Here is a 23,583-nt window from a genome sequence, read left to right on the forward strand (position 1 = left end):
TCTATCAAAGTCTGATCTTCACAACACATGTTTGTGGAAGTGTATCATGGCACGAAGAAAGGAGATTTCTGAGGACCTCAGAAAAATTGTTGATGCTCATCAGGCTGGAAAAGGTTACAAAACCATCTCTAAAGAGTTTGGACTCCACCAAGCTACAGTCAGACAGATTGTGTACAAATGGAGGAGATTCAAGACCATTGTTACCCTCCCCAGGAGTGGTTGACCAACAAAGATTATTCCAAGAGCAAGGCGTGTAATAGTCAGTGAGGTCACAAAGGACCCCAGGGTAACTTCTAAGCAACTGAAGGCCTCTTTCACTTTGGCTGACGTTAATGTTCATGAGTCCACCATCAGGAGAACACTGAACAACAATGGTGTGCATGACGGTTGCAAGGAGAAAGCCACTGCTCTCCAAAAAGAACATTGCTGCTCATCTGCAGTTTACTAAAGATCACGTGGACAAGCCAGAAGGCTATTGGAAAAATGTTTTGTGGACGGATGAGACCAAAATAAAACTTTGGTTTAAATGAGAAGCGTTATGTTTGGAGAAAGGAAAACACTGCATTCCAGCATAAGAACCTTATCCCATCTGTGAAACATGGTGGTGGTAGTATAATGGTTTGGGCCTGTTTTGCTGCATCTGGGCCAGGACGGCTTGCCATAATTGATGGAACAATGAATTCTGAACGATGCCTGCAAATTCTAAAGGAAAATGTCAGGACATCTGTCCATGAACTGAATCTCAAGAGAAGGTGGGTCATGCAGCAAGACAACGACCCTAAGCACACAAGTTGTTCGACCAAAGAATGGTTAAAGACGAATAAAGTTAATGTTTTGGAATGGCCAAGTCAAAGTCCTGCACACTGTCACTGCTGCTGTCAATGATTTTATTGATAGATACACAACGTTTCGACCGTTCGACGTTTTTTGTTGATCAATGTTTAAAGCCATGTGTCATTGCTTTGCCATCGTATACAAGAGATTCCATAGATCTCATTAAAAAACTGAAGTCTATTATACTACCTAATCAGGACTGCCTTCTTGCCACATTTGATGTTACTAGCCTCTATACAAACATCCCACATAGTGGGGGTTTAGACGCAGTAGCTTTTTTCCTTAATCAAATGCCATCTATGAGCAAACCCAGTACCGAATGTGTTATTGACTTGACTGAATTAATTCTAACCTCAAATTTTTTTCTTTTTAAGGATGAGTTCTATTTACAAACAAAGGGAACGGCGATGGGAAGCACCATGACTCCCAACTATGCAAATCTCTATATGGGTCTGTTTGAAAACAAATTTGTCCTGAATCCAGTAGTAAACATGTTTTATTCTAATATTCTTCTATATAAACGCTACATTGACAATATTTTTATAATCTGGACAGGGACCACTGACACTCTTAGGCAATTTCATCAGTATCTAAATTCTGCCAATGAACATTTGAACTTTACCCTTGAATTTAGTCCAGTAGAAATTAGTTTCCTAGATGTCAGGATTATCAAACAAGATCTTATTTTACAGAGTGATTTATACAGGAAACCTACGGACAGGAATACTATATTACAGGGAGATAGCTTTCATCCTACTCACCTCATTAAGAGCCTTCCTGTAAGTCAGTTTCATCAGATCAGACGAATATGTAGCTCTGACGCGAGTTATGAACATCAAGCCAAGAATTTAAAAGAGAGATTCTTGGATAGGGGCTATAAACAAGAATGGATTGACTCTGTGGCGAATAGATTCAGTACTGTTACTCAGGATTAATCTTTACAGCCTAACACTAAAATAAAAAAGAGTAATCCCATCTTCTGTGTGACTAAATATTCCCCAGTGGGATTTGAGTTCAAAAGGATTATACAGAAACATTGGCATATAGTGAAATCTGATCCAAGACTTATCAATGTTTTTAACCAACCACCTAGGTTGGTCTACAGATGCCCACCCAGTATTAGAGACCAGGTAGTGAGAGTCCATATACCGGCTAGCAGACACACAGGAGCCATCAACATTCCAGATGGGAACTACAAATGTGGGGGCTGCGCACAGTGTGGCTATACCACAGAATGTAAGATATACACACATCCACATAGTGGTAAGCATTTGAAGATCCGTGGGGCCATTACCTGCAGCACCACTTTTGTTGTTTATTTAGTTAAATGCCCCTGTAGCCTTGGATATGTTGGTAAAACCTGCAGGGCCCTTCGTACACGCATTAATGAACATCGCAGTAATATAAGATATGGGGATGAAAAAAACCCTGTGGCACTACATTTTAGAAAATCAGGACATAGTATTAGTTCTCTGCGCTATGTGGGCATTGAAAAAGTGGAACGGCCACCTAGAGGTGGTAATTATGAACGCTTACTCTTACAACGCGAAACTTTCCACATATATGCCCTCAATACTATGCCACCGTATGGACTAAATGAAGAGTTTGACCTCAAGCCTTTTTTATGAATTAATTCAGTCTGTACCATACTCTATGTCTGACTATCGCATTTGTGCTTTTTTACATTTTTTTTTTGAAAAATCCTTCTTTGTTTTGTTTTTTTGTTTTGTAGCACTTGAACAGATTCTGGGGGGAGGGTTTTGATATGGTTTTGATACTGTTTTTACTGTTTTTTCTAATAAGTAAGCCAAGATTGTCAATGTACAACATTTATAGTATTAATATAAGAACAATGTATTGTAAAATTTGTATATAAAAAATGTATTGTATGTATGTATTTTTTACACTCATAAGTTTATCAATACTACTTACTCCTTGATTGGATAATTGAGAGCAATGCCTATTTTTATAGGTATATATCCCCTCCCACCCTTTGTTCCTGTTAACACCTGACGAAGACCTACTATGGTCGAAACGTTGTGTATCTATCAATAAAATCACTGAGAGCAGCAGCGACAGTGTGCGGGTATATTTTTTTCTTTTTAATTGACGGACTTTTTTACCCTGCACCTGTACAAAGTTGGATGTGCGTGCACTCTCTACTACAAGTCAAAGTCCTGACCTTAATCCAATTGAAATGTTGTGGAAGGACCTGAAGCGAGCAGTTCATGTGAAGAAACCCACCAACATCCCAGAGTTGAAGCTGTTCTGTTTAGTTTAGTTTAGTTGCAGTTATTGCTGCACAAGGGGGTCACACCAGATACTGAAAGCAAAGGTTCACATACTTTTGCCACTCACAGATATGTAATATTGGATAATTTTCCTCAACAAATAAATGACCAAGTATAATATTTTTGTCTCATTTGTTTAACTGGGTTCTCTTTATCTACTTTTAGGACTTGTGTGAAAATCTGATGATGTTTTAGGTCATATTTAGGCAGAAATATAGAACATTCTAAAGGGTTCACAAACTTTCAAGCACAACTGTAGAGGAGAAAAGAGACATTAGATTTGCATGCTGTACAACATAAAAGAAAAATATTTTGTGATTGTGCATGTGTGGGAAAGAAAGAAATAAACAAAAGAGAGGTAAAGTGATCGGATTCATGGAGTTCAGATCAGTTTCAGCGTAGACTTGACAGGTGAGAGGTGCTTAGATATACGCATCCTGGATCTTTCATTTCATTTGCCTTTTAATGTTGTTGCAGTTTTAGCTTTGCTGAAGTGTGAGTGTGGGGGTCCACTGTGTGAGTGGATTTGTGTATTCTTTCATTCTCTCTCTCTCTCTCTCTCTCTCTCTCTCACGGATGGATATGTTATTGGTATTGACTGCTGTTCCAGTCTTGTTATCTTGTTTTTTGTGTGTAGATTACTAATGGTAGGAAAAGCTCTTTAAAATCTTATGTTTTCGTGCTATATTTGAGTTTTGGCATCTGCTTTCTTCACAGCTTAGTAAAGTAGTGTTACATTTTTACTTTAAGTTCTTTTGCATTATGTTGCGCTGGCCTTCTACATAAACAGACTTCCACACTAGGGCTGTCAGAGTGAATTTCACTGTTCAGATGTTATTCAAATTTTGTCAGAATTTAATATTAACTATTGTCCTTTAAGGCATACTCTGTTTTCACATTTAAAAAGCATCTAAGCACTATAACACCATTATTTATTACCATGTATAGTGAGCACACTGTATATAGGAAATAGGAGTTCATAATGTTGAGGTGATCACATGTAGATGCTGCATAACTTGTTTATATTAATGTTAGTAAAGAAACTATATCTGTGAGTAAATTTAAAACAATTTCTTTTTTGAAAGATCACGCTGTAATTTACTTTGCTTAAAATGCCATGATTTTTACTTGTGCTTTATGTGATATGAAAGCATAAGCACTGCAAATAGTTACAGTAATATAAAATCATGGTTTAATAAATATTTAAATGCATTTGTATGCTAAATATGTTCAGTAGTTAAAATTGAAATGTAATTTTTGAAAGGAATTTGACAGCCCTATTTCATAGAGTAGGTGTTTTTTTGTTTGTTTTTTTGTTTGTTTTTTTGTTTGTTTGTTTGTTTTTTGTCAGTGTTACCATTTTCCCTTGTATCCATAGGAACCTACCTTCATTCCGGCATCTCCTTTTTACTTGTTTAACACTTCCTTACTCTCTCTGCAGTCCCACGGGGTCCAGTCGATACGCTTCATCAGGTGAGCTGAGCCGTGGTAGCTCGCAACTCAGTGAGGATGGCGAGAGCTTCCGAGGCTCCGGAGAGTTCTACGATGAGAACGATTCCTACCACTCATGCCACTCCTCAGTCAGCTATGGTAAAGAGTCACCTGGCTGGGACCATGACGAGCCCCAAGGAGTCTACAGTGATGAAGGTAGCTATGTCAAAGATGGAGGAGAGGAAGGTGCACTGTATGAGGATGAGGATGGTGACTTGTATGAGCAGGAAGAAGGGGATTACCCCTATGAGGAGGAAGAGGGAATGGGCTTTGAGGAGGATGAGGAGTTGTATCCTCTGGATGGTACACTTAGTGAAGAGCAGGAACCCCCATATACACCCACCCCAACCAGTGGGGCTCCCTTGTTAGCTCGGGAGACCTCCAGCTTCAGTCGGCCACCTCTGGAGAAGCAGACATCACTGCACCAGCGTCAGCCCCCACAAGTTGAACCTCAGTTCCGGTCCATCGATTCTCTCAAAGAGGCTGCACCAAAGCAGCAGAGCTTTGATGACTTCAGCAAACCTGCCAACAAATCCATGGCACCTGCCTCTGACCTAGAGCCCCTTGGGACCCCAGCACCCTCACTTACACCTGCAGCAAAACCTGTTGGAGCCACAGAGGAGCCGAAGCCTTCAGTTGAGCCTCCAGTCTCTGAGCACCAATCTGAAGCCCTACCAGAGAAAATGGAAGCACCCCCAGAAAGGTGAGCTGTAAAGTCTAGATTCTAAGCAGGAATGGGCAAAATATAGTTATACCATAGCTGCTTTGAGTGCTCTCTAGCATCAAGCTAGATACAAAGTATGATGAGTAATCAGCCACCACAGCCTGAAGAATAATAAAAGCTGAGGAATTCATAGTTAATAAAATTTTAAAGGCAGCACGGTGGTGTAGTGGTTAGCACTGTTGCCTCACAGCAAGAAGGTTCTGGGTTCGAGCCCAGTAGTCAACGGGGGCCTTTCTGTGTGGAGTTTGCATGTTCTCCCTGTGTCTGTGTGGGTTTCCTTCGGGTGCTCAGGTTTCCCCCACAGTCCAAAGACATGTGGATTAGGTGGATTGGCTACTCTAAATTGTCCATAGGTGTGTATGTATACCTGCCACCAGTTGAGGGTTTGGATCCCTCTGGTGTGCTATAATCACCCAAGAGAATTCAGGGAAGCTAGTTGATCGCTTCCTGGATCGCCAACCCTCAACTATGAGGATGGTGGCAGAAAGAAAATTTTAAAACACTGACTAAACATCCAGTAACATAACTTTACATAACATAATAACGTTAATATTTATAATGCGCATATTCCATTCACATATGCTCACATGCTCGCAAAATAATATCAAATAAAAATAACAGATGAACAAATAAAAAGACAAAAAACAAAAGTATGTAGATAAAAACACAAGCCAAATAGATATGCAATATGTAAATAAATAAACATCCAGTAACAACAGTCATTGTTTTTTAATACTGCATAGAAATGAATCGGGCAACACACTGCTACAGTTACACATCAACTCTGATGGGTTCAGGCATTTGGAAGCTGCTGTGTTGGTCATGAACTGTTTACAAGCAAGGGCTGCTTTTGATGAATCTTATGGTGCTGAAGAGAATTTCTAAGAATTACCTTTCAAAATACGGGGTATTTCAAAAAATTTGATATTATTTAAGATGCAAATATCCCAGAAACTACATAGTCTAGGCAAATGAAACTGAACAGGCTTAATGTTGAGCAGTATAAGATTTATTCCTCAAAATTTGAATGAGAAATTCAATGGTATGTGGATTCCATGAACGATTTCACAAATTTTCAATATGCACGCCGCCTGAAACGCGGCAGACGTCAAGTCGGTAGTCCAGCTCCTGCCAAACACTCTGCAGCATGTCTTTGGTAACAGTCTTTTGTGGTAACAGTGCATGTTTAGAGAATTCTCTCAGACATGCACGCTGCAGTCTTGTTCGACTGTGTTCGAGCGTACTCTAACACACAAAACGCCTTTTCTCTTCCAGTGAATGGCATTTCTATACCTAAAAAGATAAAAACAAAAAAACATAAAATTTTGACCTGTTTCCACACATGCTATTAAAATTTGAGGTCAATTGAATGAGAATTGGCAAAGTTATTATCCCCCTGCCCAAACGAAGTTTGGCGGGAGATATAGAAATGGGTTCCGTCTGGTTATGTTTTCGTTTCCGGGCCATATCTTTAAAACTACTGAAGATATCTTCAGGAAACTTTGTATACATATCAAGCAAGATGTGAACTGGTGCCTTTTGCTATTTTGGATTTTTGAAAAAAAAATTTCCAATTTCTACATAAAAAATAGATTTGACTTAGTTTCTAAGAGCAATGTTCGTTTCCGGAGCATATATCTAAAACTCTTCATGATACGGATTTGAAACTTGGTATATATGTTAACAAGGTGATGTAGATGTGCCTTTTCATGCTAAGAAATTTGAGAAATTAAAATTTTTCATGTTTCCATGGAAACAGTTTCAGACTTAATCTCTCAGGTTAGTCTTAGGGGTAGGTTTTGTTTCTGGAGCAGAACTCGGAAACTATGAGTGCTATGGTCTTGAAAGTTGGTATATGTGTTGATTAAGTAATGTCTATGTGCCTTTTGATTCTAAGAAATGTGAGAAATTTAAATTTCTAGCTCACCTGGACCAAAGGTCTGGTGGGTTTATGCCATGGGCTGCTGAGGTCAGTGTAAAGAGGTAGGGTTTGTTTCCTGTAGCAGAACTTGAAAAACATGACAAATAATATCTTGAAACTTGGTATATAGTTGGTATATAGGGCGGGGGATATAGATGACTCTGTTTTCTTGTTGGATTGTGAAATGATATCAAATTTTTTGAAACACCCTGTATTTTCTGTATAGCCTAGGTCACAACCGGACGTACAATTTTTTGGACGTACGATTTTTTGGCGTTTCCCAAATTGCTGTGTTTTTTTTGTTCATGGAGAAAGACACACATTGGCCGTAAGTTTGTCTTGCAACCTGAAAAAACGTAAGCGCCCGTAGAGTTTGTTTGACATGACAAAGAACCTCTGCGGCCGGTCTGCAGCCAGTCTACGGCTCGAAAATCATCACGTCACACGCGCGCCCTCCGTGCGTTTCTTGCGTTTTTTGCACGTAGACCGGCCGTAGGAGCACGTACGGCCGGTTGTGACCGAGGCTTATTTGGAAAATGGAGAAGAACACAAAAGTGTTTGGGCACAAAGTGTATATATTGTTCTTCTATCACCATCAAAGATTACAGCATTTATGATCACACACTCACAGAAAAAATGGAGTAAAACAAACACAGTAAATACTGATAACTAGACACTGACATAATAATCAAGGCTAAGGTAGAATAATAAAGCGAGCCGTGATGTGAATGTGATATATTATTTAGCTGTAACACTTCTCTCCTCTGTACTCCCAGTGTGGCAAAGCGAGATGAGGCAGTGGATCCTGCTGAACGTGCAAAGGCCAACTGGCTGCGACTCTTCAACAGGGTTCGGCTTCAGCTGCAGGAGGTGAGTGAGACTGATACGAAAGCATGGTGTAGCAGTAGAGTAGACTCTGGCACTGATACTGTCTGGGAGTTTGCTGCCCTGTTCTCAGTTTTCACTGTGTAAAAGCAGACCATAAGGTATTGTACGATGCCCTTGTGTAGTAAGAGCAGAAATATTTGTTTGTACAGTGTCTTATGATGTTTTGTCTGGATAGTTTTCATTTCGTGTCTCCCTTTCCATTGTTTGTTATTTTACTGTTGACATTTAAAATCATTTATTGTATTGATTGATTTTTTTTTGTCATGATAAAGGTTTCACCTGAATTTTGCGAATTTTATGTTTACCCCATTTTATGTTTGTCCTTCACCCCATTATTGTTTTTTGTTTTCTTTTTCTTTTCTTTTCTTTTCAGTTTTATGTCATTGCCATAGCGATTGTCATGCTCTGTCCTGAATGGCCAAGGCTGGATGAGCGCTCAGAAAGGTGGGTGCGTCTGTGTGCGGGCTGAGGTAAAGGATCTCCCTGATGGAAAACTGCTGTCTTTGTTTAAAGAGATGGATTTACAGCTATTACCAAATGTTGATCATGAAGATAAAGCTGGACCGCAAACCCGGCTTGATTATATTAGAGCTGCATATGATGTCAGTGATACCTGAAGGTGCATATCTCTTGTCACAAATGGTCTTTTCCTCTAATAGGAACAATACCCGATGAAATGACATTCAGTGGGTTTTAAATTGCTCTGAATGAGAACTGAATGCGGTCTAGCAAATGGATGAAGTGGAAAATTATGTTGCTCTTAGTCTGTGTTTCTGCTGCTGTCTGCAGGCCCGAGGCGAGACCCCTGGACTGGCATCACTGTTTTTACAAGCAGGGTGAGTGAAACAAAGAACCTTAGTTTCTTTATAAGGAAATCTGTCTAAGGCAATACAGTGCTGAAAATAACAGCATTGAAACTTTTCAGAGCTGTCAGTGAGAGCTCAGAAAATCTAAGAATATACATGACAGTGTATGCAATGTATTAAGATTGTTTTCAATCTGTCATGTTGAGCTCCTTTTCCATCAGAACCTTGTTAGTAGGGTTTAACAGATTTCTTTTGTTTGTATCTTTGTTCAGGCCTGGAGGAGCTCTGTACACCATAGACAGCATGCCAGACTTGCGCAAACGCAAGGCCATTCCTCTGGTTCGGGATTTGGTGAGTTATATTTACTGTCACTGCATCCTTGTTCAGTCCAAGGTTCCCACATAAACAGTACCATGTCACACCTTCTTATATTAGCAGCCCAATAAATCACAAATAAAGATCTGTCTAACACAATGAGTCACTTGCACAGCTTTGGTTCTTGGATTTGGGCATTATTTTAGACTTCCTGCTTCAACAGGTTTTTAAATCTGTTTGTATTGTCATTAGGACCCCCTTGAAAATGAGATGCCACATCTCAAGGGGTTATCCTCAAAATAAATAAATAAATAAATAAATAAATAAATCTGAGCACTTGAGCAATATTTTTACACACATGCAGATCTATAAAACCAGTTCTACTGTGTCTTTACCCTGATTTCTTTCTTTGACCTCCATCACATGACCGCTACCAACAGGAGAGGGCGGGGCAAACACAAGCTAACACTGAGTGCTGACTAATGCAAGAAAGCAAAAAAAAGCACATTTCAAGAAGAAGAAAAAGCCTTTATTTGTCACATGCACACTGAAATTCCTCTCTGCATTTAACCCATCTGAAGCAGTGAACACACACATGCACACTCAAGTGAGCAATGAGCACACACACATACCCAGAGCAGTGGGCAGCTATGCTAACAGCACCCGGGGAGCAGTTGGGGGTTAGGTGCCTTGCTCAAGGGCGCTTCAGCTCAAGGCCGCCCCAGGTTAAACTAACTGCATGTCTTTGATCAGTGGAGGAAACTGGAGAACCCAGAAGAAACCCACGCAGACACGGGGAGGACATGCAAACTCTACACAGAAAGGCCCCCATCAGCCGCTGGGCTCAAACTCAGAACCTTCTTGCTGTGAGGCAACAGTTCTAACCACTACACCACCATGCCGCCCAATATTTAAAATTTTATTTTTAAAATTTAATATTATTAAATATTTAAAAAATTTAGGATGGCATCTCTAATATATAGTTCACTGATGTTTTATATATATAGCTAACCCCAGACTGAAGAGTTCAGGGTGTCTAGTTTATTACCAAAGTAGACACCATCGATGTTCACTCTTTCTACTGAACAGCTTTAAGTTTCTTTCTTTTCTTTTTTTTTTACTTCATTCCTTGACTAGTGCCTTTGTGTCAGTGAGGAAGTTTATTCCTAAACTAAACAACCTGAACTCAGAGTTATGGTCACAGTGAGGTGATTTTAAAAAAAAAATCATCAAAGAAGACAATCTGCATTGCCTCTCCTGTTCTGCTTGTCTGGTTTACAGCCCTCCTGTCTCAACTCTCCTGTCAAAGTCAGTTTATTCAGACTGAGCCCCCCGACACTCCAACTAAACACATTTTACTAATGCTGAGCCTTCCTGACTACACTCCTGATTCAAACTAAGTACTGAACTGACAGTGGATAATACATACTCAAACAGAACACTATTGACTCACACTTCCTGAGTGTTTTGGACTCAACACGAGCATTCAAATACAACCCCGATTCCAAAAAAGTTGGGACAAAGTACAAATTGTAAATAAAAATGGAATGCAATAATTTACAAATCTCAAAAACTGATATTGTATTCACAATAGAACATAGACAACATATCAAATGTCGAAAGTGAGACATTTTGAAATTTCATGCCAAATATTGGCTCATTTGAAATTTCATGACAGCAACGCATCTCAAAAAAGTTGGGACAGGGGCAATAAGAGGCTGGAAAAGTTAAAGGTACAAAAAAGGAACAGCTGGAGGACCAAATTGCAACTCATTAGGTCAATTGGCAATAGGTCATTAACATGACTGGGTATAAAAAGAGCATCTTGGAGTGGCAGTGGCTCTCAGAAGTAAAGATGGGAAGAGGATCACCAATCCCCCTAATTCTGCGCCGACAAATAGTGCAGCAATATCAGAAAGGAGTTCGACAGTGTAAAATTGCAAAGAGTTTGAACATATCATCATCTACAGTGCATAATATCATCAAAAGATTCAGAGAATCTGGAAGAATCTCTGTGCGTAAGGGTCAAGGCCGGAAAACCATACTGGGTGCCCGTGATCTTCGGGCCCTTAGACGGCACTGCATCACATACAGGCATGCTTCTGTATTGGAAATCACAAAATGGGCTCAGGAATATTTCCAGAGAACATTATCTGTGAATACAATTCACCGTGCCATCCGCCGTTGCCAGCTAAAGCTCTATAGTTCAAAGAAGAAGCCGTATCTAAACATGATCCAGAAGCGCAGACGTCTTCTCTGGGCCAAGGCTCATTTAAAATGGACTGTGGCAAAGTGGAAAACTGTTCTGTGGTCAGATGAATTAAAATTTGAAGTTCTTTATGGAAATCAGGGACACCGTGTCATTCGGACTAAAGAGGAGAAGGACGACCCAAGTTGTCATCAGTGCTCAGTTCAGAAGCCTGCATCTCTGATGGTATGGGGTTGCATTAGTGCGTGTGGCATGGGCAGCTTACACATCTGGAAAGACACCATCAATGCTGAAAGGTATATCCAGGTTCTAGAGCAACATATGCTCCCATCCAGACAACGTCTCTTTCAGGGAAGACCTTGCATTTTCCAACATGACAATGCCAAACCACATACTGCATCAATTACAGCATCATGGCTGTGTAGAAGAAGGGTCCGGGTACTGAACTGGCCAGCCTGCAGTCCAGATCTTTCACCCATAGAAAACATTTGGCGCATCATAAAACGGAAGATATGACAAAAAAGACCTAAGACAGTTGAGCAACTAGAATCCTACGTTAGACAAGAATGGGTTAACATTCCTATCCCTAAACTTGAGCAACTTGTCTCCTCAGTCCCCAGGCGTTTACAGACTGTTGTAAAGAGAAATGGGGATGTCTCACAGTGGTAAACATGGCCTTGTCCCAACTTTTTTGAGATGTGTTGTTGTCATGAAATTTAAAATCACTTAATTTTTCTCTTTAAATGATACATTTTCTCAGTTTAAACATTTGATATGCCATCTATGTTCTATTCTGAATAAAATATGGAATTTTGAAACTTCCACATCATTGCATTCCGTTTTTATTTACAATTTGGACTTTGTCCCAACTTTTTTGGAATCGGGGTTGTATGTACAATCCTAGCATGCATGTTGACCGCGAGTTGGCCTAGTGGTTAGTGTGTCCGCCTTTCAATTGGGAGATTGCAAGTTCTACTCACGGTCGAGTCATACCAAAGACTACCATAAAAATGGTACCTACTGCCATCTGGCAAGGCACGCTGCAATACAGATGTGAGTGGGGAGTCAAACTCTCATGGTTACCAGAGGATCCGCTCCCCACTGTAACCCTAGCTATGTAATAGGCGAGAGGCAGAGGGCTACGGAAATGGAGATTGGTGCCGCCCTATGCACCACATGGCATGGGACTTTGATAGCATGCATGTAGAAGTGAGAGATATGAACATACTGGCCTGAGTACTCCAATGGTTTTAATCCAACACACCATTCTGCACCTCCGCCTCTCAGAAGTGGAGTTCCCAGCCTGACATGGCTGACAGAAACAAACTTAAGATGCTCAGTTCATCTGGAAAGTAAACCTTTGGCCTGCCTTCTATCCTCTTCCTGTTCTTTTCCTTCCCCATTCCTTTATTTTTCAACTTTTCCTCTCTATTTTCTGTTCTTTCCTTTTTTTTTTGCATTTTCCCTGCTATTTCTCTTCACAGTTTTTGTCTTTTTCTGTGTTGCTTTTACCAAACACATTTTCAGAATTGCTCTTTTCCTACAACATATATCAGACATTCTATTTAGACAACTTCCTTTTAGAATGGCCTTTCACGAAGGCTTGTATGCTTTCTTACTGCAATACATTTTTGCGTATGTGATTGAGTAATGTTTTGTCCAGCATCTTCATAGTAATGTGGGGTTCTCTCTCTCTCTCTCTCTTTTCCTCTTCCCTGCCCAAACATTTGATCTTCAAAAGGCAATGGTGAGTCAGATTTTAAGAGTTTTCACTGAAAGTTTGAAAGTGAGATATATAGATATTTCCTGTTTAGCTGTGACATTGAGCATATTAGTCAAATCTGTGTTTTATTAGAGAATTGAAAACTGCATACATGCCAAGGTCAACTTGAAATCATGTTCCCTATGGCAAAATACTGATTGTTAATTAAATTTGGAAGAACATGTTCTTCTTTGTGCTTTCTGCTTTAGTCCCTCGTCCAGAACTCTCGCAAGGCTGGAATCACCTCAGCTATGGCCTCCAGCACTCTCAACAACGAAGAGCTGGTATGCTCACACACACACTCTCACCCTTCCTGTCTCTCTGTCTGTATGTCTGGGTTTAGTTTCTGTTCTTACACTTTTTTCTTATATCCCCATTTTGTTCATGCAGAAGAGTCATGTGTATAAGAAGACCCTCCAGGCTCTGATCTACCCCATTTCCTGCACTACTCCCCATAACTTTGAGGTGTGGACGGCCACTACGCCAACTTACTGCTACGAGTGTGAAGGGCTGTTGTGGGGTATTGCCCGACAGGGTATGCGCTGTACTGAGTGCGGTGTCAAATGCCATGAGAAGTGCCAGGACCTGCTCAATGCTGACTGTTTACAGAGTAAGGTGTTCTATTGGCAAAATATCACTGAAACTCTATGACTGTTTTCTCATTTTACATTTGTTTACACTATTTCGTCTTTCTTGTTCCTCTTTTCCTCTCAGGCCAATAAACATTCAATACCATTTCTCTCCACAGAACCACTGTACTAAATATTACTGTTTCAAGTTGTTTGCCTTCCTGCCTGTAGGTAAGAATTTATTCTAAATTCACATTTTATTCACTTTTTTCCATGTTCTTTTAGGAGCTGCAGAGAAGAGCTCTAAGCACGGTGCAGAGGATCGGACTCAGAACATTATCATGGTTCTCAAGGATCGCATGAAAATCCGTGAGAGAAACAAACCAGAGATCTTTGAGCTCATCCAGGATGTGTTTGGAGTCCCCAAAACCACTCACGTCACCCAGATGAAGCAGGTCAAGCAAAGTGTCCTGGATGGAACGTCCAAGTGGTCAGCCAAGATCAGCATCACAGGTCAGCAGGATGATCATGACGGGTCACACAAGTTTATTGACACACGTCTCACTCAAATCATGAAATAGCTGAACACCTAAGACTAGTTTCTGACCCAGATTGCATAATCACTTGCACTAATGTGTTGGAATGACCATAATAACTGGGTCAAAGGCAAAAAAGAAAAGGTTTTCAAAACGGCGAAAGGAAATATTCTTATGGATATGCCACAGAGATTCACTTGTGTTTTTTGTGACATTTTCATTTTTTTGACCCAGCCATTTGATTGATAAAATAATCCATTTAGCTACATTACAAATCTACTGCTTTCTACAGTTCTGTGTGCCCAGGGCCTGCAGGCCAAGGATAAAACTGGCTCCAGCGATCCCTATGTAACAGTGCAAGTGGGCAAAACCAAGAAGAGGACCAAGACCATCTATGGCAACCTCAATCCTGTCTGGGATGAGTCCTTCAATTTGTAAGTGCACCACTCAACCACTCAGTTTGAATGATCTGTTATAATTCCTGTTGTATGTACAGTAACATTTTTCTTTTCATTAATAAACTACTTTGAGGTTCAGTAGTTATATTGTGGTGTAAGAGAAGATGAGTCCAGGTCTGATGTACAGTGCTGCTTGAAAGTTTGTGAACCCTTTAGAATTTTCTATATTTCTGCATAAATATGACCTAAAACATAATCAGATTTTCACACAAGTCCTAAAAGTAGATAAAGAGAACCCAGTTAAACAAATGAGACAAAAATATTATACTTGGTCATTTATTTATTGAGGAAAATGATCCAATATTACATATCTGTGAGTGGCAAAAGTATGTGAACCTTTGTTTCAGTATCTGGTGTGACCCCCTTGTGCGGCAATAACTGCAAATAAACGTGTCCGGTAACTGTTGATCCGTCCTGCATACCGGCTTGGAGGAATTTTAGCCCATTCGTCCATACAGAACAGCTTCATCTCTGGGATGTTGGTGGATTTCCTCACATGAACTGCTCGCTTCAGGTCCTTCCACAACATTTCGATTGGATTAAGATCAGGACTTTGACTTGGCCATTCCAAAACATTAATTTTATTCTTCTTTAACCATTCTTTGGTAGAACGACTTGTGTGCTTAGGGTCGTTGTCTTGCTGCATGACCCACCTTCTCTTGAGATTCAATTCATGGACAGATGTCCTGACATTTTCCTTTAGAATTTGTTGGTATAATTCAGAATTCATTGTTCCATCAATGATGGCAAGCTGTCCTGGCCCAAATGCAGCAAAACAAGCCCAAACCATGATACTACCACCACCATGTTTCACAGATGGGATAAGGTTCTTATGCTGGAATGCAGTGTTTTCCTTTCTCCAAACATAACTCTTCTCATTTAAACCAAAAAGTTCTATTTTGGTCTCCTCTATCCACAAAACATTTTTCCAAAAGCCTTCTGGTTTGTCCATGTGATCTTTAGCAAACTGCAGATGAGCAGCAATGTTCATTTTGGAGAGCAGTGGCTTTCTCCTTGCAACCCTGTCATGCACACCATTGTTGATCAGTGTTCTCCTGATGGTGGACTCATGAGCATTAACATTAGCCAATGTGAGAGAGGCCTTCAGTTGCTTAGAAGTGACCCTGGGGTCCTTTGTGACCTCGCCGACTATTACACGCCTTGCTCTTGGAGTGATCTTTGTTGGTCGACCACTCCTGGGGAGGGTAACAATGGTCTTGAATTTCCTCCATTTGTACACAGTCTGTCTGACTGTGGATTGGTGGAGTCCAAACTCTTTAGAGATGGTTTTGTAACCTTTTCCAGCCTGATGAGCATCAATAACACTTTTGCTGAGGTCCTCAGAAATCTCCTTTGCTCATGCCATGATACACTTCCACAAACATGTGTTGTGAAGATCAGACTTTGATAGATCCCTGTTCTTTAAATAAAACAGGGTGCCCACTCGCACCTGATTGTCATCCCATTGATTGAAAACACCTGACTCTAATTTCACTTTCAAATTAACTGCTAATCCTAGAGGTTCACATACTTTTGCCACTCACAGATATGTAATATTGGATCATTTTCTTCAATAAATAAATGACCAAGTATAATATTTTTGTCTCATTTGTTTAACTGGGTTCTCTTTATCTACTTTTAGGACTTGTGTGAAAATCTGATGATGTTTTAGGTCATACTTATGCAGAAATATTGAAAATTCTAAAGGGTTCACAAACTTTCAAGCACCACTGTATGTTTTCAGTGAGTGCCACAACTCTTCAGACCGGATAAAGGTGCGAGTGTGGGACGAGGATGATGACATCAAATCACGTGTTAAGCAAAAGTTCAAGCGAGAGTCAGATGACTTCTTGGGGCAAACTATCATCGAGGTGCGAACACTGAGCGGAGAAATGGATGTGTGGTACAACCTCGGTGAGTGAAGAAGATTCAGTTTTCTGTTTCACGGTGACCTACTTTTGTAATAGTAATGATGGTGTGACTGAGGAACTGACTGAAATAACCACGACTATTGTGGATAAACTAATATGTTGCTCAGTTATGTAACAGTATGCCGTTCTACGGCAATTGCTTTCCACCTTTTAGTGACATGTTTATGGAAGCTATTAGAAATACAGAGCATGCTTTTAATACTCTCTCTTAGAGCATTAAAAGTGAGCACTGCGCAATTTTGGAAGATCCATTTGTTGCCAATGACAGACATTCATTTCTCTTGGTCTGTTTCCTGTTCAGACAAGCGTACGGACAAATCTGCTGTGTCAGGAGCTATCCGAATGCATATTAGTGTGGAGATCAAGGGAGAGGAAACAGTGGCCCCTTATCACGTCCAGTACACCTGCCTACATGAGGTTAGTCTGCCTCTTTGCACACTGACGACAGTGATATTTATGCAGACAAGTGTCTTTTACAAAAAGGATTCTTTTAATGATTAGCACTAGAATTATAGAGATTTTCATCCCAAGCCAAATGGGGTGCCCATCCTCTTTCTCGCCACACAAGCTCACCCCTCCCTCTTCAATGTAGTTATCACATTGTTATGCAATTATTGAGCACAAGTCAGTTTGTGCAAAGCAGCATTTGGGAAAGAGAAAAAAAAACATGTATGTGTGCAAGCTTGACATAAGCACGATATGCATTAGTGCAGAATATGTAACATTCAACATCAGTGGTGTAAAAATACATGAGTTTTTTATGCAAGAATAAAACTGAGTTAATTAAAAAAATTCATATGACATGTTTTAGTATATTTAGTGAAAGAGGCAGTGTGGATGGAGGAAAATAAGAATAAGAAAAATATTAAATTCTAGTGTAGACTTTGTGAAGTCCAAATTGATGGTAATGAAAAACAAACACTAGTTTGTGTAGACTGAAAAAAAGCGTTCTTAACATTTCTCAACATTTACATAACAATCTAAAGTTGCATAGATAATAACTGCGCTGAAGAGGGAGCTTGTGTAGGGAGAAAGAGGAGGGGCACCCCCATTGGCTTGGGATGAAATTTCTCACAGCCGTCCAGAATTCTAGTGTTAACAATCAACCTTGGATGTGTAGGAACTTATAAGAGTACTGCTTGCCAACCAGCTCCTTTTGGTTAACATCTTCCTTTTCACCTTGTAGAATCTCTTCCACTATGTGACAGATCTTCAGAACAACGGTGTGGTGAAAATTCCAGATGCTAAAGGTGATGATGCCTGGAAGGTCTACTTCGAAGAGACACCTCAGGAGATTGTGGATGAGTTTGCTATGCGTTATGGAGTGGAATCTATATATCAAGCCATGACGTGAGTTAAAGTTTAAAGCATGAATAGTAGCAATAATATAAAAACACATCTTTATTCATAATTTTAATTAGCAATTGAAAGTGCATGTCATCAGTTACTGTAGGATGATAACAGCACAAAGCAAACAGTCGTTATGAAGGCATAAATACTTGTTTTATCTTTTTTCTGTTTTCATTAGACACTTTGCTTGTCTATCATCTAAGTACATGTGCCCAGGAGTGCCAGCAGTGATGAGCACTCTGCTGGCTAACATCAATGCATACTACGCCCACACCACCCAGGCTACCAATAATGTCTCTGCGTCCGACCGCTTCGCTGCATCCAACTTTGGGGTGGGTGGCATACACGTGCCTGTTTTCATAAACACATTTTTTGAAATATTCACAAAACCCATAAAAGATAGTGGTAGCAGGACCTGAACAAAAAAAATAAATAAATAAAATGTGCAGTAATGTAGATGCCATTTTTTGACTGTCAGTTATGGGTTATGTGCTTTACAGAAAGAGCGCTTTGTAAAACTCCTGGACCAACTCCACAACTCGTTGAGGATTGACCTCTCCATGTACAGGGTACTGTGTCCTGTTATTTTCTGTTATTGCTTCTTTTACTGTGCCTCTAATTCATTCTCTCTTTCTTTGTTTCAGTGTTTGTCTGTCTCTCGCTCTTTCTCTATCATTTTGCCTGTCTCTGAGGGCTTTATTTTATCCACAGCAGACAAGACTCATTGAGAGTTTCCTGCAGGCAGAATTCTGTGCTGCCTGATTATAATAATAAGCATGATGGACATGACAGCATTATTAAATAACCAGAGGATTAGATTTTACTTAGAAAAGTAAACTCTGTCCCCTGAGATCAAGCTTTCCAGATTTCACACAAAATTAACTTCATTTTTTTTTTTATGAATGTAACAGAATAATTTCCCAGCCAGCAGTCCTGAGAGGCTGCAGGATCTCAAATCCACTGTGGACCTACTCACCAGTATCACTTTCTTCAGAATGAAGGTATTTTATTCTTGAAGGGTTTTTACTCTTTTAATGCACAAATATTGACATGGAACAGCATTAGTGTCTCATGCCCAATGATGACACATTTTTGTGGCTACTGCCTCATAGAAGCGAAGCAAGGCAGTAGCCACTATGTCATCGTGTTGTAAGAATGAGTGTAACAATAGCGCACTGCGCGTACGCATAAGAATTACAATCATCAGAACGGCAAATCGTGATCTTGCGATACGAACAGTTGATCTCACGTTATCAAAGGTACACAAAAATGAGCGGCGAAGCCTCGGTCATCGTCTTGTATAAATGAGTGTAACAACAGCGAAACTTCGTAACCAATCAGCACTTATCCTGATCAAGTTCGATTACCTGTTCTACTTCTTGATTAAACTTTGGAACCAATCAGAAATGAAATAAGAGAAACCTCGTTATAACTTCGCAGTATCGGCAGATTAAAAAATAAACGAAATTCACCTTGTGGTTCGCCGAGGCTACTGATTCGATATCAAGTAAGTGGTGTTTATTTTAAGAAAATGTACCTTTTGATTATCACAGCTTTTGTTTGGTCCTTCTGAAAGGTCAAATGAAAGGTTTTGTAGGGTTTTTTTTTAACTTTTTGGCAGATATATTGAAAAGCTGATATCAAACTTGTGCTATTCGCTTTAATTTTTTTATTTTTATTTTACAGTCTTTACACTACACTTGTGAAACAAAATGCGCTCATTAGTACTAAATAATGCTTCTAAGACAATTCACGACCAAGTGCTTTCTTACTGTTTTGAAAATAGATTAGTTCATAGCACTGTATTTTGAACAAAACACAGTCAACAAAATTGGTAACCAAAATATTACAAGCCCTGATGCTGCTCACAACTTGGTGATGCTTGCAAGAGATGAGGCGAGGATAATTGATAACATGTATATATGCTATATTTACTGTATGGACATGGTATCAGAAACAATTTTATTTATAAGCAGTAGCCACATGTACCCATAAGGGTACCTATTTTTTGAAACTGTTTTCTACACTTGCCTATATACAGTACCAGTCAAAAGTTTGGACGCCTACACATTCATAGGATTTTCTGTATTTCGATTCTTTTCTACGTTGTAGAATCATACTGAAGACACCAAAACTATGAAATAGCATATGGAATTATGTGGTACACAAAAAAAGTGTTTAAAATATTTTTTTCATATTTTAGGTTCTTCAAAGTAGCCAGCGTTTACCTTGATGACGCTTTGTACATTATTGGCATTATCTTAACAACCAGTTTCATGAGGGAGTCACCTGGAATGCTTTTCAATTAACAGATGTGCCTTGTCAAAAGTTAATTAGTGCAATTTCTTGCCTTTTTAATGCATTTGAGATCAAACAGTAAACAGTAAATAATAAAAAGACAGTAAATAGCCCTATTCCACAACTGTAGTAATCCATATTATGTCAAGAAGCGCTCAACTAAGTAAAGAGAAACGACATCCATCATTACTTTAAGACATGAAGCGTCTTTTAATTAATAAAAATAAAGAAAAAAACATTGAATTAGAAGGTGTGTCCAAACTTTTGACTGGTACTGTATGTAATGCCAATGTAGCTGAATTGCACCCATTTCGTCTCCCAGGTCCAAGAGCTGCAAAGTCCTCCTCGTGCCAGTCAGGTTGTGAAAGACTGTGTAAAGGCCTGTCTGAACTCCACATATGAATACATCTTCAACAACTGCCATGAGCTGTACAGCCGCGAGTACCAGACTGACCCGGTGAGCAGCTACTCTATGGCACAACTTTCATCTTTCATTCTGAACTACAGGAATCAGCTCCAAGTCTACTCTACAGCTAGATTACAGTTTTGCACATGCCTCTTTAGAATGTCAGGATGTTATACTCTTCTCAAAAATATCAAGTACAGAGTTGCATTTTAATTAAACATGGAGCCCGATGGAAATATTTTGGGGAGGCTCTTTTCATGGTCATTACAGGGTTAGTCAAAATTATGGATTATTTTTCTCCTGAATGTGTGGTGCGCTGTGACCGCTGCTGGCGTAATTGGGCCCTACTTTTTTGACACCCCAACAGTGACGTCAGACATCTACTTACAGATGGTGCAGCAGTACGCCATTGATGAACTTCCACTACAGATCCGATTGGTGGGGTATTTCCAACAGGATGGTGCACCGCCGCATTTTGGGCGTACTGTTTGTGCTTATCTCGACCACACATTTCCAGGTCGATGGATAGGCTGCGGTGGACCATTGTTGTGGCCTCCACACTCCTCTGATTTGATGCCCTGTGATTTCTGGTTATGGGGTATGGTGAAGGAGCGCGTGTATAGCAGGAAAGTTCATGATATCAGTGACCTCAAGGACAGAATAAGGACTGTGGTATCATCTATTCCCCGCAAAATGTGTATCCGGGCTTTAAATGGTACTGTTGCTCGCTGATTTTTGTGTGTTAAACACGATGGCGAACAGGTTGAGACCGTCCTGTAAATTATCTTGCACGTATGGTGTATGTTTTGTGAATAAATGGTTTCCACCAGTTAAGTGTTAACATAATTTTGACTAACCCTGTATTTATCATACTGCCATGCAGTAGTTGGCCTCATCTGGCTCTGTCAGGAGTATCTCTGTCAGCGTTAATTTTTCAGGTCATTTTTCCCAGGAAAATTGCGATTAAGTAGCAAAATAAGTTTGAGCCTCCATTTAAAGTAAAATTCCGTAATTAGCCTTCTTTCATACAGTCAAAGAAAGGTGAGGTTCCTCCCGAAGAACAGGGACCAAGCATCAAGAACCTTGACTTCTGGTCCAAACTGATCACCCTAATCGTGTCTATCATTGAGGAAGACAAGAACTCCTACACTCCTTGCCTTAACCAGTGAGTTCATCACCAGATCTTCACTCAAACTATCCAGCTTCTGTAATCTATTCCATCACGTGATTTCCGTGAATTTTGCCTAGTCTACTTCCAAAATTAGACTTTCCTGCTGTATTGACAGGATGTGATTGCATTCTTCTTACACATCCTCATATCCTCCTAGGTTTCCACAAGAACTGAATGTAGGGAAGATCAGCGCAGAGGTCATGTGGAATCTGTTTGCTCAGGATATGAAGTACGCCATGGAGGGTGAGTCTTACAAAATTATTTTCTCATAAAACTGCAATGATGCTACTTTTATAATTCACGATTGCATATTCAGACTCATAAATCTGCAGCTGTGATTTTCATGTTGCCAGTCATCATTTTTCAACTGCAATGAACATGATGCAACTTTCATGCTACATTTAGGAATCATTTTTACACTGCTAAAGCCCACAGCTACAGTTTGAGGTTTTGACTGTAGCATCTAACTACTGGGACATTTTAAGAGGTGTATCCCAAACTGTTGGTTGCAGAAAGTTGAGAGGGCAGAGCCAGGTATATGACTACAGAGAGATGAAGGTGTGGGGCTAAACCACAATATTCCATCAAACTTCTGCTTGTAACATGTCTATAAAGTTATAAAGTAAGGTGTAAAAAGTGACGTGAATCATGCATATGAGGTTAATTTCACGAGTCTTGGTACAGATTTACTTGCAGTGCATGTAATTATGATACCAGCATATTTGTTGTTCATAAAATTAAGATTTTTAGAATTACTTTTGCTGGACAATGAACTACATAAAGTCTGAGATACAGCACAGATATGCCTCCTACCCCATGACTGTTGGCTTATTTATTTAGCAACAAAGAGTTGTCATGTCCATGTGATTCTTTTAGACATTTATACAAAATTTGACTGCAAAAATATTCAATGGATAATCAAAGGTTTCATTTAGACTATAGTCATGTGGAATCCAGTTCTGATACTGATTCCTACTGCCTTGCTCTGCAGCAACATGGCTGCTTACTCTCCGTATCCAGCTCCAATTAGTGTGTAATGAAGCGCTATTTTCTTTACCTCTCCCATCCTCAGAGCATGAAAAGAACCGCCTCTGTAAGAGTGCTGATTACATGAATCTGCACTTCAAAGTGAAATGGCTTTACAATGAGTACTGCAAAGACCTGCCTTTCTTCAAGAGTAGAGTACCAGAGTACCCAGCGTGAGTGACTCCTATTCCTGTTATCTCCTCACACATGCATGCACAAACACACCCACAATATTAAGGGGCTGACATTTGAATTGAAGGATCTATTCATTTGCAGGTGGTTTGAACCTTTTGTAATCCAGTGGCTGGATGAGAATGAGGAGGTTTCTCGAGACTTTCTGCACGGAGCTCTGGAAAGGGACAAAAAAGATGGAGTAAGTCCAAGCTAGTTTCCTCCCATTCTATCTCCTGAACATAACCATATATTAAGATAAGATATGGGGCGGCACGGTGGTGTAGTGGTTAGCACTGTCGCCTCACAGCAAGAAGGTCCTAGGTTTGAGCCCAGCGGCCAACAAGAGCCTTTCTGTGTGGAGTTTGCATGTTCTCCCTGTGTCTGCGTGGGTTTCCTCCGGGTGCTCCGGTTTCCCCCACAGTC

The 23,583-nt window shown here is 40.0% G+C and overlaps 1 protein-coding gene across 1 annotated transcript in view; it reads left to right on the plus strand.

The window, feature by feature from the left end:
- Window positions 1-23,583, plus strand: part of unc13a (unc-13 homolog A (C. elegans)) — a 62,422-nt gene that overhangs the window by 10,772 nt on the left and 28,067 nt on the right. Inside the window, exons 8-27 of the mRNA XM_060940665.1 lie at window positions 4,567-5,319; window positions 8,038-8,131; window positions 8,939-8,985; window positions 9,228-9,306; window positions 13,221-13,226; window positions 13,451-13,525; window positions 13,632-13,851; window positions 14,096-14,323; window positions 14,639-14,780; window positions 16,549-16,718; window positions 17,037-17,152; window positions 17,922-18,085; window positions 18,264-18,417; window positions 18,586-18,654; window positions 18,997-19,086; window positions 20,706-20,840; window positions 21,821-21,954; window positions 22,118-22,203; window positions 23,033-23,159; window positions 23,263-23,359. Coding sequence (XP_060796648.1) covers window positions 4,567-5,319; window positions 8,038-8,131; window positions 8,939-8,985; window positions 9,228-9,306; window positions 13,221-13,226; window positions 13,451-13,525; window positions 13,632-13,851; window positions 14,096-14,323; window positions 14,639-14,780; window positions 16,549-16,718; window positions 17,037-17,152; window positions 17,922-18,085; window positions 18,264-18,417; window positions 18,586-18,654; window positions 18,997-19,086; window positions 20,706-20,840; window positions 21,821-21,954; window positions 22,118-22,203; window positions 23,033-23,159; window positions 23,263-23,359 — 2,986 coding nt within the window. The remainder of the gene's footprint in view (window positions 1-4,566; window positions 5,320-8,037; window positions 8,132-8,938; window positions 8,986-9,227; window positions 9,307-13,220; window positions 13,227-13,450; window positions 13,526-13,631; window positions 13,852-14,095; window positions 14,324-14,638; window positions 14,781-16,548; window positions 16,719-17,036; window positions 17,153-17,921; window positions 18,086-18,263; window positions 18,418-18,585; window positions 18,655-18,996; window positions 19,087-20,705; window positions 20,841-21,820; window positions 21,955-22,117; window positions 22,204-23,032; window positions 23,160-23,262; window positions 23,360-23,583) is intronic.

The sequence above is a fragment of the Neoarius graeffei genome, chromosome 15, assembly GCF_027579695.1.
Source record: "Neoarius graeffei isolate fNeoGra1 chromosome 15, fNeoGra1.pri, whole genome shotgun sequence".
Taxonomy (NCBI): domain Eukaryota; kingdom Metazoa; phylum Chordata; class Actinopteri; order Siluriformes; family Ariidae; genus Neoarius; species Neoarius graeffei.